Here is a 15,632-nt window from a genome sequence, read left to right on the forward strand (position 1 = left end):
CTTGATTGTATGCAGTATCATGAGGAGAAGCTTTTACTATGCGGAAAAATTGATTTGTCCACCAGACGTTACACAACTGCTGTTCAATCCTATCTTTAAAATGCTGTCACCTGAGGGTCACCAGGACCCTTTGGTTGCACAGTTTCTTTTTGGCTCCCCAGGCATTCATGTAATAGTATCTACATATCCTGTAGTTATAAATTTTTACTATTTTTCATAAGCCTCTTTACTTGCAAGTACAATAAAAATCTAGCTCATGGGTTTTATTTTAGCTAAATCCAGGAGCACCTCGATGCTTTGGTTGTAAAATGTGCAAATGCGATTTGTTGCTCACTGACACAAGACACAGGTATCGTAGCAGGTGTGTGGCCATGGTGAAAGACAGTTAAAGGCTCTTAAGCACTATGAAGTAAAACAGGTTAACTTAATCACCGGTGAAGGGGCATTAGGCAAACACATTGCCCTTCCTCACAGTGAGGGCAGTCTGGAAGTGAGCACACAGCTGCTGCTTGCAGCCCCCTTCTGTTGATGGTGTGCCCATACCCACCCTGTGGGTAAAATGCTGCATAATACTTTGGCAGTAAGGTGGACCAAGCCGTTAAGGTTTGCATGGAGCAATGTTACCCAGAGGTCCGTAAAAGAAAGACCACTTCCTTGTAGCAGGCCTGCTCGGTGCAGCAGTCAGGTTAAGCGGGCGTTGACCCTGCGCGCAGCTGAGGACTTGTTGATGTGCTGTGATAAGCATGAGTCGCTCAGTCCTTGGGGTGCCCACCAGCGTGGAGCTTAGCGAGCTGAGGCTGGAGAGGGGGAATGTAAAGATACCCAAGCCAAGGTGAAGATTCATGTGAGCTATGAATTACCAATTGTCGTGGTCTAACCCCAGCCAGCGACTAAGCACCGCGCAGCCGCTCGCTCACTCCCCCTGCCCTGGTGGGATGGGGGAGAGAATCAGAAGAGTAAGGGTGAGAAAACTCCTGGGTTGAGATAAGAATAATTTAATAATTGAAATAAAATAAAGTAAAATATTAGTAGTAATAATAACAATATAATAATAATAGTAATAATAATATACAAAGCAAGTGATGCACAATGCAATTGCTCACCACCCGCCGACCGATACCCAGCCAGTCCCCGAGCAGCGATCGCTGCCCCCCGACCACCTCCCCTGGTTTATATACTGAGCATGACATCATATGATATGGAAGAGCCCTTTGGCCGGTTTGGATCAACGATTCTGGCTGTGCCCCCTCCCAGTTTCTTGTGCACCTGGCAGAGCGTAGGAAGCTGAAAAGTCCTTGACTAGAGTAAGCACTACCTAGCAACAACTAAAACATCAGCATGTTATCAGCATTCTTCTCATACTAAATCCAAAACACAGCACTATGCCAGCTACTAGGAAGAAAATTAACTCTATCCCACCCAAAACCAGGACACCAATAAAACTGAAAGACTGACTACACATGCTGACGTCTATTAGGGTCCTTTATAGGGTTGATAGATGCATTTTAATGCATGTAAGTTGCTAAGTCCACGCAGGATTATATGGAGGATGGAAGCCTACTAGAGAGACATGTCTCGGCAGGTGTCACAGGGTGGTATTTAAAATTCACAACTCCTTAAGAGGTGTGGATTATATTAGGTTTTGGGCTGGGGCATAACCAAACCTCAGGGAATAATCTGGACTCTTGTATGTTGTCCAGATGAAGAGGTAGGTTCTCATTGCTCATGGTGTAGAACTATCACTTTTATTACTGTATAACCGCGTATTTGCCTTGAAAATCTATAGCAGGAATAAAACAAAAGAGAGTGAGAGAGAGGCTTTCACTAAAAATAGCTAAGATTTTTTCCCCACAAAGGAATAGATAATTTTCTTCTGAGTCTATTACATTGTAAAGCTTGATTCTCCATTTCATTATATTGTTTTTATGCCCATGTAACTCTGTTTAAGCATCCAGTGGAGTTACATCAGCGTAAAACTGGTATAATGGCATAGAGAATCCAGCCCGTAGTGTACCATAGCATTGCAGTATGAGTTACTGAAGATGTGGTAACCACACACTTCAGTAGATAAGCTCTTTTCCCCTGCCAATCTCTCTGTGCCTTTTTTGTTTTATAATCAGCCTTTTCTGAATTGCATTTACAAAGGTACTCAGGTTTTATTTTGGGGAGCAGTGTGCCTGTTGTAATATGCTATTGATTTTTCAATTTGTGGTATTAATATTGGTTTAGTGCTTTAATGCACTCGTACAAAGAACAAAATAGAGCTCTTGTACTTGCACTGTAAGGATACTCATTTAAAATATTCCTGAGGCTTGAGTCCTCCTGGCCATTTGACTAAGATTGCGATGTACTGTATCAGTTTAATATCTGATATCCGGGGACTATACTGCGCATTTGCTGGCCAGTGGGCTCAATATTCAGATAGGTCTTTTTCATCTCAAACATCTGACTCTGTGGCTTATTGCAACAGAAAATTGCTGCCTTGATAATGGTTGGTAATACTCTTACATTATGTGAGCCCCAGGATACTATTTATGAATCTTAACTTTTTTCAGTACTGCCTGCAGGCATGAGGCATGAGCAAATGGTGTTTATTGCAGTGCAAATAGGGTCTTGCTCTTGTGCAGATTCCGTGTGGAAGCTTGCACATTCCCCCATAGGATGGGAACCATATGGATTTTTTTTTTCTATTTTTTGGCAGGGAAATAGCGACCAGACGCTACAGATAATGCAGTCCCCAAATGCGGAGGGAGGGTTGATGTAGGAGGGGAGTATGTGCTTTGTCTGTTAAGCAACAGAAACTGTTCTTAAAGCATTGCCTGCGTGTGCCTGATGATGTACTGGGAACATGGTTCTTTTTAATGTCTCATAAAAACATTTTCTTTTGGGCCCGTTGTAAACACCTCTTCATGAACATCCAGGAATATCTTTTTGCCTCCTAGTGATGAGTCTTCCCTTTGCTTATGGAATCTGGGCATGCTGAAAAGGTCTATTTTTAATACAAGGGCAATGTCCATTTCGCCTCGTCCCTGCCACCTGCCTTTCTGTGCCTTTGCTTCTAGCGTTGCAGTTGCAGCTGAGGAGCAGGGTCACTGACTCGTGCCTGCAAAAAACTGTACGGGCCAATGTAAGGATGCAAACTGCATTTGTGCAAAATGCAGCTGAGCCTTTTGGAGAGCTCTCCTTAGAACCCACAGGTCAACTACCGCAAAGCCTACAGCTCTCAAAGCACCATACCAGATACCGTACATTTTAATGGCAGGAAGCTTGGGGGCATAATTGAACAATCTATCTAAAATGAGTCAAAGCCAGTGTAATTCATATCTCTTTCCACTCCTCTTTCCAATGTACATATTCTGATGACTGAGAATCCTGTATTGCCTTGGAATTACAACATGCGTCTTCCACCTCATTTTGCCTGCCCCTGAGCCTAAAGAAAAAAAATAAAAGGGAAAGCCTAAGATCAAATACGGCAAGGTCAGCAGCTGCAGATCTTGTTGGGATGCTGTAGGATTTACACCAGAGCAGGCCACTCCTGCATTTTTGCTCCTCCTGTCCTTTTTTAGGTCCCCCAGCATGTCACTTATGCAATTACATATTGGGACATTAACGTGTTTGTAGGTAAAGGGAATTTAGGGAGATGTCTCCATGCCCCACGGGTGAGAGCATGTTGAGCCCTGCGTGAGCGGGCGCTGCCAGGGTGGTACATGGCTGTACCCGTGCCTCGGGGAGGCTCCGCTTGAGCCTGTCCCCAGCAGGGACACCCCTGTCCTCACCATACCACTGTACTTCACGCGTGGCAGAGACGTCTTCAGAATATACTTGTTCAGTTCTTGCTCTGTTGAATTCCCTCAGGCGGTATCCAGATCCTTTTTGTAGATCCCTTTGGGCACAAGGGACGCTGTGGCAGGAAGACAAACCTGTGTGTCTGGGTACAAGGGATTCCTGACTGCAAAATGGTTGACCTACACCCTGTCACAGTGACTCAGATTGTTGGACTTGATTTATTATTATTAAAATTGAAATATATGAACTGGATTTTTTCACATTGCCATTTGCTGCATCGGATTTCCTTCCTTTCTCTTCTTTGACGCGCTGGTGCATGCATTTTCACAATATAGCTGAGTGTCCTGGTAGTATGTTTTATTTGATGCTTAGTTGAGAGCATTCCAAAGTGTGACAGATAAATGGTATTGGCAGGGGTGTTGGAAGGGTTGTATTTTTCACATTACCAGAGTGTATATTCTACAAGCTTATGTACTATTCAGATAACTGCATCTCTAAGCTGAAACTGAAATGGTTAGCTGTCTGTCAAGTTCTTGGCTTAGCACACATTTTCTGTAAATTTGGTAGCATTTGCTGGGATTTATTGGAGAGTTTATTCCAAAGAGTCAGCATTACTTCCAAATGGAAAGTTGTTTGTCCCCTGCACTCATCTTTGTCCGAGCAGTTCACATGTGGTACGAGTGCAGCATCAGTGCCAGGCTGATGGACAGAATGAGAACAGAGTGAACAAAAATACGAGTTTTCTCGAAAGAGTTTTGTTTTTATACTGTCCTTCTGTTTAAGACGTTTATATGTATTTCTGTTATGTATTTTACCTATAGAGTGAATTCTATCAGTCTGCCATCGACTGTTTTTATTTGCCACATGCAGCATTTCTTAGTTCATCCACTTAGCAACAGCGTAGCCAAAGTGATTCCTGGTTAACCTCGAGCTGGTTGAAGACCCCTGTAACAGGCCTTAGATAACATATGCATTGTGCTAATGCCATAGATGAACTCAGCTAGTGCCGTAAAAATCCTTTCCCCCCCCAGTGTTGTATGACCTTAACGTTTGATACAACCAGTGCAATACAAATGCCTCTGAGTTCTCATAATAGGATATATATATATAAAATTGGGCGAAGGCACAGTTTTAAAATAGTCTCTGTGCGAGCATTGTAAGGGCAGATAAATGTTCCTAAAATAGCAATATATTTCTGTTAAACAAAAAATCACTCAGACGCCACCTGCTGCTTTTGGCATTTTAAAATCTTATTTGGAATAGAGAGAACAAATGATTGCCTCTCTGTCTCCCTCTCCCCTCCCAACTTTGAATGTTTCCGCCCGGCCTTCAAAGACGGCAGCCTGTTTTTCTGAGGCTATTGGTTGGATGAAGTCGGTGGTTATTTGAGCCTGCATCCAGAATGAATGCATCCAGTCTGAACTAGACTGATTAGTACTAAATCTGGGATGCCAGGGTGATCAGGAAATAGAGCACTTGTTTAAACACCAGTAATGATTTTTTTGTTGCATGGCTCTCATGGAAAACTACTGTTGATTGCCTCAGCGTGGGGAGAAAAAAAACACAAAAAGACAGGGAATGTAATCCACTTTACTGTTACAGAGAGAGCATATGAGCAAAATCTTCTGTTACTTGTAGATTGGTGCACGCTATATGAGAAGGATTTGCATGGCGTTTAAATTGGACAAGAGAACACTGCACAGGAGTGTTTCTCTCTCTCAGAGTCCAAAATATCAGCATTTTGACAGCTGTAAGACCACATTCTTTTTTTAAGCATTTTTTTTTTTCTGGCTTGCAGGTAAAACTGAAAAGAGGACAAATGCAAAAATCTTTGCAAACACATGCATATTACGTACTTACATGATCCACCAGTAGTGATATTTTCCAAGTGATAATATTATCAATAATCAGTAACTGACAGGGAAGGAGAAGAAATGTAACATCTATTACCATCAAGCAAGAGATAGTGCAACTTCTGTTCATAGCATGCAACAGTGGCAATAAAAACAACTAAATCTGAGATTCTCAGTGCTGCCTGGGGCATTTGTGATACACTTCACCAAAAGGTGGGGTTTTTGTGCTCTGCCTAGAGGAATATGAAAATTTCAGCCAGAGTTTTTGTAGCCATCCCTTAATAAAATAATTCAGGCATGTATATGGAATGTGTTATTCTCAGCGCTGAAGCATTAAGATCTGAAAAGAAAACAGTACTGCATGTAAAAATGAAATCAGTAATATTGTCTTCAATATCGCGTAAGAAATTTCCTTTCGCTAGCTAGCACTCTGGAAAATCAGCTGTCTTTGCATTTCACATAATTACTTCTTGTATCGTGAAGTTCTATATTTCTGCTAGTTGAAGTGAAAAAAATACGCTTTGTGTAAATATTCCTCCTCCTTTCCATTTTCAAGATCTGTTCAGTGGAGCCATCACATCTTTTTTATTGTGGTTTTGGAAATAGATGGACATAATTACCTGTGTAGACTCTTTTTGTCTTTGCCTGGGAGGCAGTGAATTAGTTAGTCAGAGCCTAGCAGTCGAAAGGTTCAAAAAATCTCGCTTTTGTTCTTTGTTTGCAGATTTTATTCCTCACCGTACAGTATTCCAACAAACCGCATGATTCCACAGACATCAATCACGCCATTCATTGCTGCTTCCCCTGTCTCTACATATCAGGTACGTCAGATTTGCGCTTGTCTACTATGTTTCCCAGTTAATTATGTTTTGGATGTGGATGAAGGCAGAGTATATAGCACAGAAAATTGTGTGAGTGCTTGCGCTCTTGAGTCACACTTTAAACAAAAGGCTTTCTAGTAGTATTCAGGTATCATTTGGTGTAGGGTTTGAAGAGTTTCCTGCGTTCTTTACACTAGCAATGAAAGCCACTGTAATTTTTTCTTATTTCAATCAGCTTCTCTAGTAAACAGGATTTTGCTTCATTTCCAGTTGACAACAGCAGAAGCTTATCATTCTTATTGAAATGTTTTCTCATTTTGGCTCCCTTTCATTAGCCAAAAGTTTTTTTTTAAATGTGTCTTTTTATGATTTATGTTGACTGCATGTTTTTTGACCTTTTGACCTCAGCTGTATTTGCTCCAGTAGCAGCATGCTTTAAAAGCACTCATTTTTATCCAGTAATCCCTGACAAAGCAAGTTACTTGAGGATAACTGTCCTCATATCCTTCTTCAGTCTCCCCATGTTTTGTCGTTCAGAATTTCTCTTTTCAGCATATCCCTCACAGATCTCCACTGGGAAATTATTGCCATGTTCTGGCTTTCTGAGATGGAAGTCAAAACCAGGTTGTGTAGTTTTGTTATTAGCCGTTCTCTGGGAGCATATCACTTCACTCTGAAGCTCATCATTGGCTATACATTTTCCCATTTCAGTTATTTCTGTCCTATAGCATCAGTGTTCTTCCTGTCCTGAGTCCTACCTGAGATAAGCTACCCAAACTCACAGAGCTGTGTGGTGGGTTGTTCTTAATGTTAGGGTTGGTTTGTTGGGGGCGGTTTTTGAGATGGTATGCTACTGCTTACCGGTAATTCTGAGAGGTGGTGCTTACACTTACTGTGTTTTAAACTTGATCTTCAAAGATAAATGATTCTTGTAATTTTCTTTTACTTTTGTGTTATTTAATTTTAGATAGCTATGTAACACTTGCCAAACAAAAGTTGTTTTGGTGAGATAAATTCAGTACATTTCAGTACGTGGCAACACCAAAGGAATGTCAGTGCCAGAGACATACGAGTGCAGCTCACATGCACTTTTCTCAGTAGCAAAGCTGGCTTAAGAGTCAAACCTCCTTCCTCATATTCAGGCCACTGAATTAGGGCCACCCAGACACTTACTCCCATCACTGCTCCACAGTTCACAGTTGCTCCCTTCTCCCACCCTGACTTGAACCATTGCATCGGTTCATGGTTTGATGCATTTGCACCGAAAACATTGATTTGTTGGGGGGTTTTTTAACACATACCATTCTCTGTAGCAAGTTTGCCCTGGCACAGAGGAGGAACTGCAAGGGTGCAAGAGTGGCAGCAATGAACAGCAACAAGCTCTAATATAATTTAACTACTGGGGATTCACAACAGAAAATTTTGTGGTAGAGGTGTGTTTCCATGTGTGTGCGCTGGTTTTGGCTCTGAAGATGTTTCACTGAATTTGCTTTTCAACAAAAAATCTACTTTGATAAACTTCAACAAGTGTTAAGGCACACAATGATACAATTAATTCTCACCACTTGCTTCATGAACAAAATCACAGGGCATCTGGAGAATCGGGACCTTGTAGTTTTCTCCTGGTCATCCCTGCTCATGCTCAGTCTGAGATGCCACATGCCCACCTCTGTGAGCTTGGGGATAGCTAGTGAGTTGCCCACTGATGGCTGTTATCACAGCTGTATTTTTGTGTACTTCCTGTGTGTTGTGGTGCCTAGACCGATACAAAAAGAATCTGGGATACACATTTCTTGGGGTTGAGTCTGAGTTATGATAGCATGTGGGCCATTCACACTTAGCACAAGAAGGGGTTATGGCTCAGAGATGCCACCACAAATACACAAGAACTCTGAAATGTATTTAATTGTTAGTAAAATTGGTATATCCATGGAATCTGTTACATGTCAGTCATAAGGCAGAACAACAAAGAAAGACTTTGGTGAGGCATATAGAATTCTGGTGGAAACAGAGCCCACGGTGCCCAAGGTAAGAGCTGATCCTGGGGGGGCAGGGTCACCTTAAGCCAGCTTTGCCATGGAAGCTTTCAATTAGAATAAGCTTCAAAAACTCTGAGTTAGATCTGCAGTTCTTACTGAAAATGGAATAATCATTCTGGGATCTCTGAAAATGTTATACCTTTGAAAGTTCATACAGATGCTTTTGAAAATAAACTTTGAACATTTTATTTCTCCTGCACTGTTGGCTGGATGTCATGTTCATGATTATATTGATGGACGAAAGCAAACAATACAAATGAAAAAATAGGACAACATGGAATATTGACGACTGCTTTATGAGATAAAACGGTGTGGATCGTAGAAGTGGTGAATCGCTTAGACTTCTGACTTTGGTAGAAAACATTATCGAATGAAATCTGAGAGCTTTTTCCTTAGACAATAACTTTATGAAGCATAAATGAGTTGAGTTACATGACTTAAGTCTTTTGCCAAAATTAGCTCTATAGTTGTAATAGAAAGAATATTTTCAAGTCAACCGTTGAGTTCTGTTTTAAACTTTTCTGTGCTAATTACAAGTATTTGATATGCAGGTCCAGAGTACTTCATGGATGCCTCATCCACCATATGTTATGCAACCAACAGTAAGTGGATACTTGCTTATATCCAGCAATTACATTGTAGCCTCGCTCTGCTTGTCGGCCACATTAAAGTCCTAGGTCATGTAAGAGCAGCCAGCTGCTCCCTTTGACAAGAGCCCTCCACCGTAAAGATTCTGCTTCTTTAAGGAGCACCATTTGATTTATAGAAAAAAGGGAGGATGGGTGATACATTATCTAATTGCATTGATTATAAGAGAATAACAAGCTCTAAAGTGTTGCTTCTGAAGCTTTGCTTCAGGGACTGCAAGATAACTGCATTCCTGCATACTTTGAATTGCCAGGATCAACACGTTACCCCTCCCTTATATGCCTGTCTCTCAAAAAAGTCCTTTGTAGTTCTATATACTTTAAAGGATCCTCAATGCCTCAGTAACGCATTTCAAGTACTGGAAAAGGGTAAAGCACAGCTGTCTTACAGAGTCTGCGAAATCTGAATCTGCTTTATGACTTGACCAGTCAACTCTTTTTTTTTTTTCCCTGAGTAAATTGTCATCTTTCATCAATTTATAACTACTACTTAAAGCTGCATTACACTTCTACCAACATTCATTAGAAGCAGCACAGGTGATTTTTTTTGTTTACCTCACAGAAGAGTTTTGATGCACTTTGCCTAAATGTTAGTGACATACCAGAAGGAAACAACATACTGAATCCCACTGTGTAGAAATTGCTTTAGTTTTGGTTCCTACCTTTCATCAGTTTCTCAGGTATGGATCCACTTAACAGTGTCATTAATCAAAATTCAAATGTGTGCTCCACATAAGCATCAATACATTGATTTATATGAGGAGGGTCAAATTAAAAGGAAGGTGTATAGTTTAGGATTGTTTGTTATGCACATTTGTATTCAAATATTTTGACTTCATAATGGAGTACCCCTGGTGGGAGTTAGCTGTACAACAACATGGATATAATTACACTACATACCCATTTAGTAGCACAGGACTCTCATCCCAGTTTGAAGCCCCCTTCCACATCCCTCAACTCTTTGGAGGCAAGCTCTTCAGTTTTTTCTCAGCAGACAATGACCAAAGTGTGGGACAGACTGTCTCCTGGAAGCCCAATTCCCACCACTGTGGTGCTGCACCTCGGTCCAAACCCTGGTGGAAGTTTCCATCTCAGTGGAGGAAAGCTGCTGCTGTGTTCCTTGCAGGGAGACAAGCTGTATCGAACATACTCACAGTTAAAATCAGTCCTGTATTCTAATACTTGGATTTAATTGCAAACCACAAGAAATCATAGATATGTGTATATGATGAGTTATCAGACATGTGGAAGCCAAAGGATCTCTGATTCTTGCAGAAAGACTCCCTTTCTAAAAGGAGAACCTAAGCACTTTACAAATCCCAGGTTTTGTGTATATGTGTGTTTGAGTTTTATCAAAGCATTCTTCTGCAATACTAGAAGCAGTGAGTATTTTGGTGCAGTAATTGGATGTATTTACCCCTTGGTAAAGGCCTGTGAAGAGAAAAGTAACTTTTATAGTGAGTGGCACCCTCAATATGCTGAGTTAAATTTGCGTTCATTGCCAGCCAGAGAGTTGTGTCAATGAAGGGATGTGTGCTTGTAGGAGGCAAAGCAGAGGGACAGCGGATAAGTGGTGTAACGTTTCAGTTCCAGTGTCATTGCCATTGTGGGTTACCTCCGTGTGTTGTCTGTAGCAATCCCAGTCTCATCACTGAAAGATTTTTTCCCATGTGTTTCCCAAGATTATGTTCTTAAATAAACGGACATGAAGCATTTAGTACTGAAGAAGTATAAAAGCAAAAATGCAGAACTACCATTCCCCAGGTTTCCTTCAGAGATGAATTCTTTATTAGAAATGTCTGAAAACTTGTCAGAGAATTACTACACAGAGGACTCAAAAGACATCAGAATTAATGGCCTGTTTTGAAAGAAAATAAAGAGTCTATGTCCATTGTAAGTTTGCTGTAGTTTCGTGCCTAACTATAGACTCTATTCTAGGCACCTCCATAGCTTAAAAAAAATGAAGAAAAGATTATGATAAAGTTGGCAGAATTTAAGACGTGGGTTTTGGTAACCCTGTGAGCTGATGAAACTGGGAACTTTCTAATTCAGTTAGCTTTTTGTTTCTTCTTGTAACTTAGTTTGCCATGTTATTATCTAAATTGCCACCACTTTACCTCATAATATTTTATGAGATGATTGATTGTGGTGCGTGATGTCCCACTGGAAACCAGTGCAGATAAATATTACATTCCCCTTGCTTCAGGAAGGAGAACGTTTTTTTAAGCCTCTATTATTCTTTGTGAGTAGAGATGAACTCTTACAGAAAGCACTGCTGGAATTGCTCAAATGCTGGTGGTTAATTCTTTGTTTTGATTATAAGTATCCACTAAGTCATGTTACTGGATGATTAGCTTTTCATTTTCGACAGAAAGTCCTACTTGATATTTATGTATAATTTAACACCACGTAGTGTCCTTCATGACAGAAAAATAGGCAGGGTCGTGCTGTAGAGGAGACAAAGGAGGTTTTTCATTCAGCGTGCTGCGCACAGACAGGACAGTTTCCACCCAGGCTGGCGAGCTTAACGACAGGAGGGAAGAGCCACCACCCTGTGTCTGCGTGCCTCTGCTCTGCCTGCCCATCTCATCGCCTTTGCCACCCGCCTGCCCACTCATTCACCTACCATGCTCTTTCTTCAGTGATATCCCCTGCAACAGGTTGGCCTGCCGGAGATGTTGCTCCTTTATTTCCCTTTATATCACATATCAATTTCAGCATGTTTTCCTGGTTTGTGCATATGTGCTTTCAGTATCCGTTTACTTGGTGGATTAAAAAAAACCCACTATAATAAAAGATTGTATCTCCAATTCCTTCTGTAGCTTTTTAGCTACAACCACATAAACCTCTGACCCTAACAGATAGCAATAACATATACATTAACTGGAAAATATTTGCGTATATTGCTTTCCATTCCCCAGCCTTGTTTGTTTTCTTACTTTTGTGATCTCCTGGAAAGCAGGTAACAACCAAAATGACATTCTATGAGAAAAAAAGGAAAATTCTTTTCCTAATGGGAGAAAGTCAGATGGGCAGTCAGGGGCCCTGCAGGTATATCATAATATAGTCATGATTTTCCCTGTAACTTTTAACCTTGATATTGTAGGTTGATGCCAATGAGGAACTGCAAATACAATTTTAAAAGGGGTTTTATTTTTTGTTATCAGTGATTTTTGCTAGCCTTATACTAAGAGCCATGGAAAATTAATATCAAATAGGTTAGGGTAACATTGCTATTTCAGAATAAACAGCATTAAAAGTATTCTTCTGCTGGCATAGTAGGGTCACATGTGAAAACCTCCCACATCTTTGTGCTTGCACAACCTTCAGGGTTTTGGAAAACAGGATTCCCAAATCATGTGAACATGATGACAAATTTACCTTGAGGCTCATGTGTGACTCTGACACTTTTGAAAAATGTACCCTTTGTAAATGGAGCCTTCACCACTTTTTGACCATATTGACTGCACTGTGTCTGAGTAAGAATGCCTCAGATTTGCCAGTTTTGTTGCTTTGCCACGTGCCCTGGTCCCTATCACTAGCTGTAATGGGAGACAAGCTCCAGAAGAGTTATGGCAGTGTGGGGTTGGACTTGTATTGGCATAACATTTAACGCCCTGATGGCAGGCAGTCTGGACTCCGTTTAGTTAACTGTAGCTTTCAAAGTACAGTGCTCACTCATCCCTACTTGAAACAAGTCTTGTATTTCATTACTGCCTCAGGATAAGGGTAGATGGATAGTGATGACAGAATCAAAACATAAATGGGATAAGAGTTGTTCTGGGGATTTATAACATTTGCTATATTAGTCTGTTTTTCCTGTAGTCCCCAAAGGCTGTGTGATGGTTCAGGGAAAAAACCATGTCATTTAAAGTCAATTCACATATAGGTATTCTTCATTTTTATTAACAATGACATTTGTGTAAAACTTTTTTCATTCAAATCTTTACTACAATTAATACATACAGTCTTCCTCTCTAAAAGTAATTTTTTTAGTGAACCAACAGAAATACTCTACCCTAATACTGTATGTGCACAGTGGTTTTACACTTACCCTCTTCTATTTGCAAGTAAAACTGTGTGACCATAAGTAATCACCATGTATGCACAGATAGATGTTCTTGTCGGTCTGGAAGAGTTTCTGCCTAATAGCTGCAAGAAGGAGTATGCCAGTAGCAGCATGAAGGGTGAAAGCAGAGCAGCATATGGACAAACCTACTATTGATAATGATAAAGTGTGTTTGAGAGAATTCCTCTTCTGGACATTTCTCAAGCCTTTAACAGCCCTTTTAGAAAGGTCACTGTCTTAACAAACGCCCTTATTATTTTTTTCTGTCTTCCTTCCTCTGGCCCATGGCTGCATGTAATCTGCCTGTCTTTAAAAGCAACAACAAAAACGTTTCTTATTTCATAAGCAGTGTAAAACCCCTGCTTTGGTGAGAAGCAAGTCTGAGTAAGGACTCCAGATTCTTGCCTTTTGATTGTTGTGCATGAATGTAGCATAAAAAGTACAAACTGTCCAACTGAAATATATCAGTTTTCATTTTCTCACTAATGATTCTGTTGTTTTGGATAATACCCAAAATACCACAGCAGTTTCAGTGTTTTGATTCCTATGCTCTTGAACAAAGAAGTTCCTTGTGCTGTGTTCAGTCTCCCTCTCCCGAGACGGCTTTCTCTGCCTCCGGGTTGTTGCTCTACCTTTTTAGCAAATAGAGCCGGGAGTCCATCTTGCATTTGCCTGTTTGAGTGTAAGGGAACAAAGTGTGTCCTCTACAGACAGTTGAGTCCTGCCTCCAAGATGAAATGTGAGAGTTCGGCTAGCTGGTATGAAAAGTAAACAGGAAATAATCCTTAGAAATTGGAATCTCCAGCTAGCCTTTTAACTTTTAGCTGTGTATTTTTAAGAGAGCCTTTGAACATGAACTTACTTGAACTTTTAAGGCTAAAGAGTTTAGAGGTTGAAATAACTAACCAAATACCAGTGCCAAAGTTCTGCTGAACAATTTTAATTCCAGTGTTTCCCGAGGCAGAAAATCAAGGACTGCCAATTCTATAACTCTGATAATCAAGACAGTAATTGGCAGTGTTCCTTTGGGATGGGCAGGCTCGCATGAGGTCATTTCTGCCTGCCTCTCACCCAGCACCCACCGTATATAGATGTTGTCTCACTGCTCCTAAATGGGTAATTTCAGTCTCAGCTGAGCACATGCTTACCGATCCTCTTTAGTGCCAGGTGCTGTTGTGTTGAGGAGAGCACCCAGGTCAGAAAAGCAGTGCTCAAGCTCAACCAGCTCACACCTCTAAAAGGAAGTAGGTGTAAACGATTCACCCAAGTTACATCTCATACTCATGTGTAGGGGTTTGTATGTTTGGTTATGCAGGTCTTCTGGAAACATATCAAAGTATTGCTGCAGTCATTTGTTCTGCTGTTGTAAAAATTGACACAAATTAATATGAATGGCAGAAAAAGATACATCCAAGTTAGATTTCCAACCCCTTTTGACACTCTGCTAGAGCCCCCTAGTGAAACTGGACATACTGGACATTTTTTGTGATGGCAGCAAGACACACCACATATGGATTCACTTAGAAAACATGGACAGGAGAACCACAAGTGTTTCCAGTAGATAAGCCCTTGCATTTGAGGAACTTGTGCTTTGCTGGTTTATCCTAAAAAGGCTTAAGAGTTCTAGTAAAATTTTGTCTTCTTTCAAGTATTGTACAGATAGTGTGAATACTAAATGGATAAACCTTCAGTCTAAGATTTTTTTTAAAGATATTTACGTTAGTGGAAAAAACATATATATTTCAAACAAATCTATAAATGTAAATGGAAAAGATATTTGGAAAAGAAGGCGGCTGATACTAAATTTGAAAGGTACCCCAGAGATTTGGAAGCCAGGAAATTCTGGTTGAGGTTATGGAATATTGATTTCTTTTTAACAGAAAAGATGCAGCCTTAACCATCAGCCTTCATTGTCAAGAAAAGTCTTAACACAACAGCTGTTAAAAGCAGCAAGTTTTATCAAAGGCAGCTATTTTTTTAAAAAGATAGTTATTAATCAATAGACATTAGAGTACCTTCTGTGGAAGAATGAAGTGCATTTTTAAAAAAATCAATCTCTAATTTTGTACAAAGCCTGCAGTCTGTTTTAACTTTTCTAACTTCGCGTACATCAGCTAAGACTGAAAATCACTAATATTTATTTATTTCATATAATATATGTAACATCTCTGGTTGGATGTAGATTTGCATTTACATCAAGTTTTAAATTTACACCAAGTCAAAAACCTGAACACAAACTGTAAGGTTCATATATCGTGTTTGCCACTTTGAGCAAAAATGCCTCATTTGTTTAGCACTGGTCAAGTTAGTTATTGTCCAGGTGGTAGATTAATAAGTAGGCAGAATGTGATAGGATCAGTAGAGAGCGATAGACTGCGTAAGCACATGGTATTAATTATAGGCCAAGAGTTAGATGA

At 40.3% G+C, this 15,632-nt stretch overlaps 1 protein-coding gene across 5 annotated transcripts in view; it reads left to right on the forward strand.

Annotated features, from left to right (window-relative positions):
• RBMS3 (RNA binding motif single stranded interacting protein 3) overlaps window positions 1-15,632 on the forward strand; it is a 723,803-nt gene that overhangs the window by 652,388 nt on the left and 55,783 nt on the right. For all 5 annotated transcript variants that reach the window (XM_075705237.1, XM_075705238.1, XM_075705241.1 and 2 more), the window contains 2 exons: window positions 6,364-6,460; window positions 9,051-9,101. In XM_075705237.1, coding sequence (XP_075561352.1) covers window positions 6,364-6,460; window positions 9,051-9,101 — 148 coding nt within the window. The remainder of the gene's footprint in view (window positions 1-6,363; window positions 6,461-9,050; window positions 9,102-15,632) is intronic.

The sequence above is a fragment of the Pelecanus crispus genome, chromosome 2 (assembly GCF_030463565.1).
Source record: "Pelecanus crispus isolate bPelCri1 chromosome 2, bPelCri1.pri, whole genome shotgun sequence".
Classification (NCBI taxonomy): Eukaryota; Metazoa; Chordata; class Aves; order Pelecaniformes; family Pelecanidae; genus Pelecanus; species Pelecanus crispus.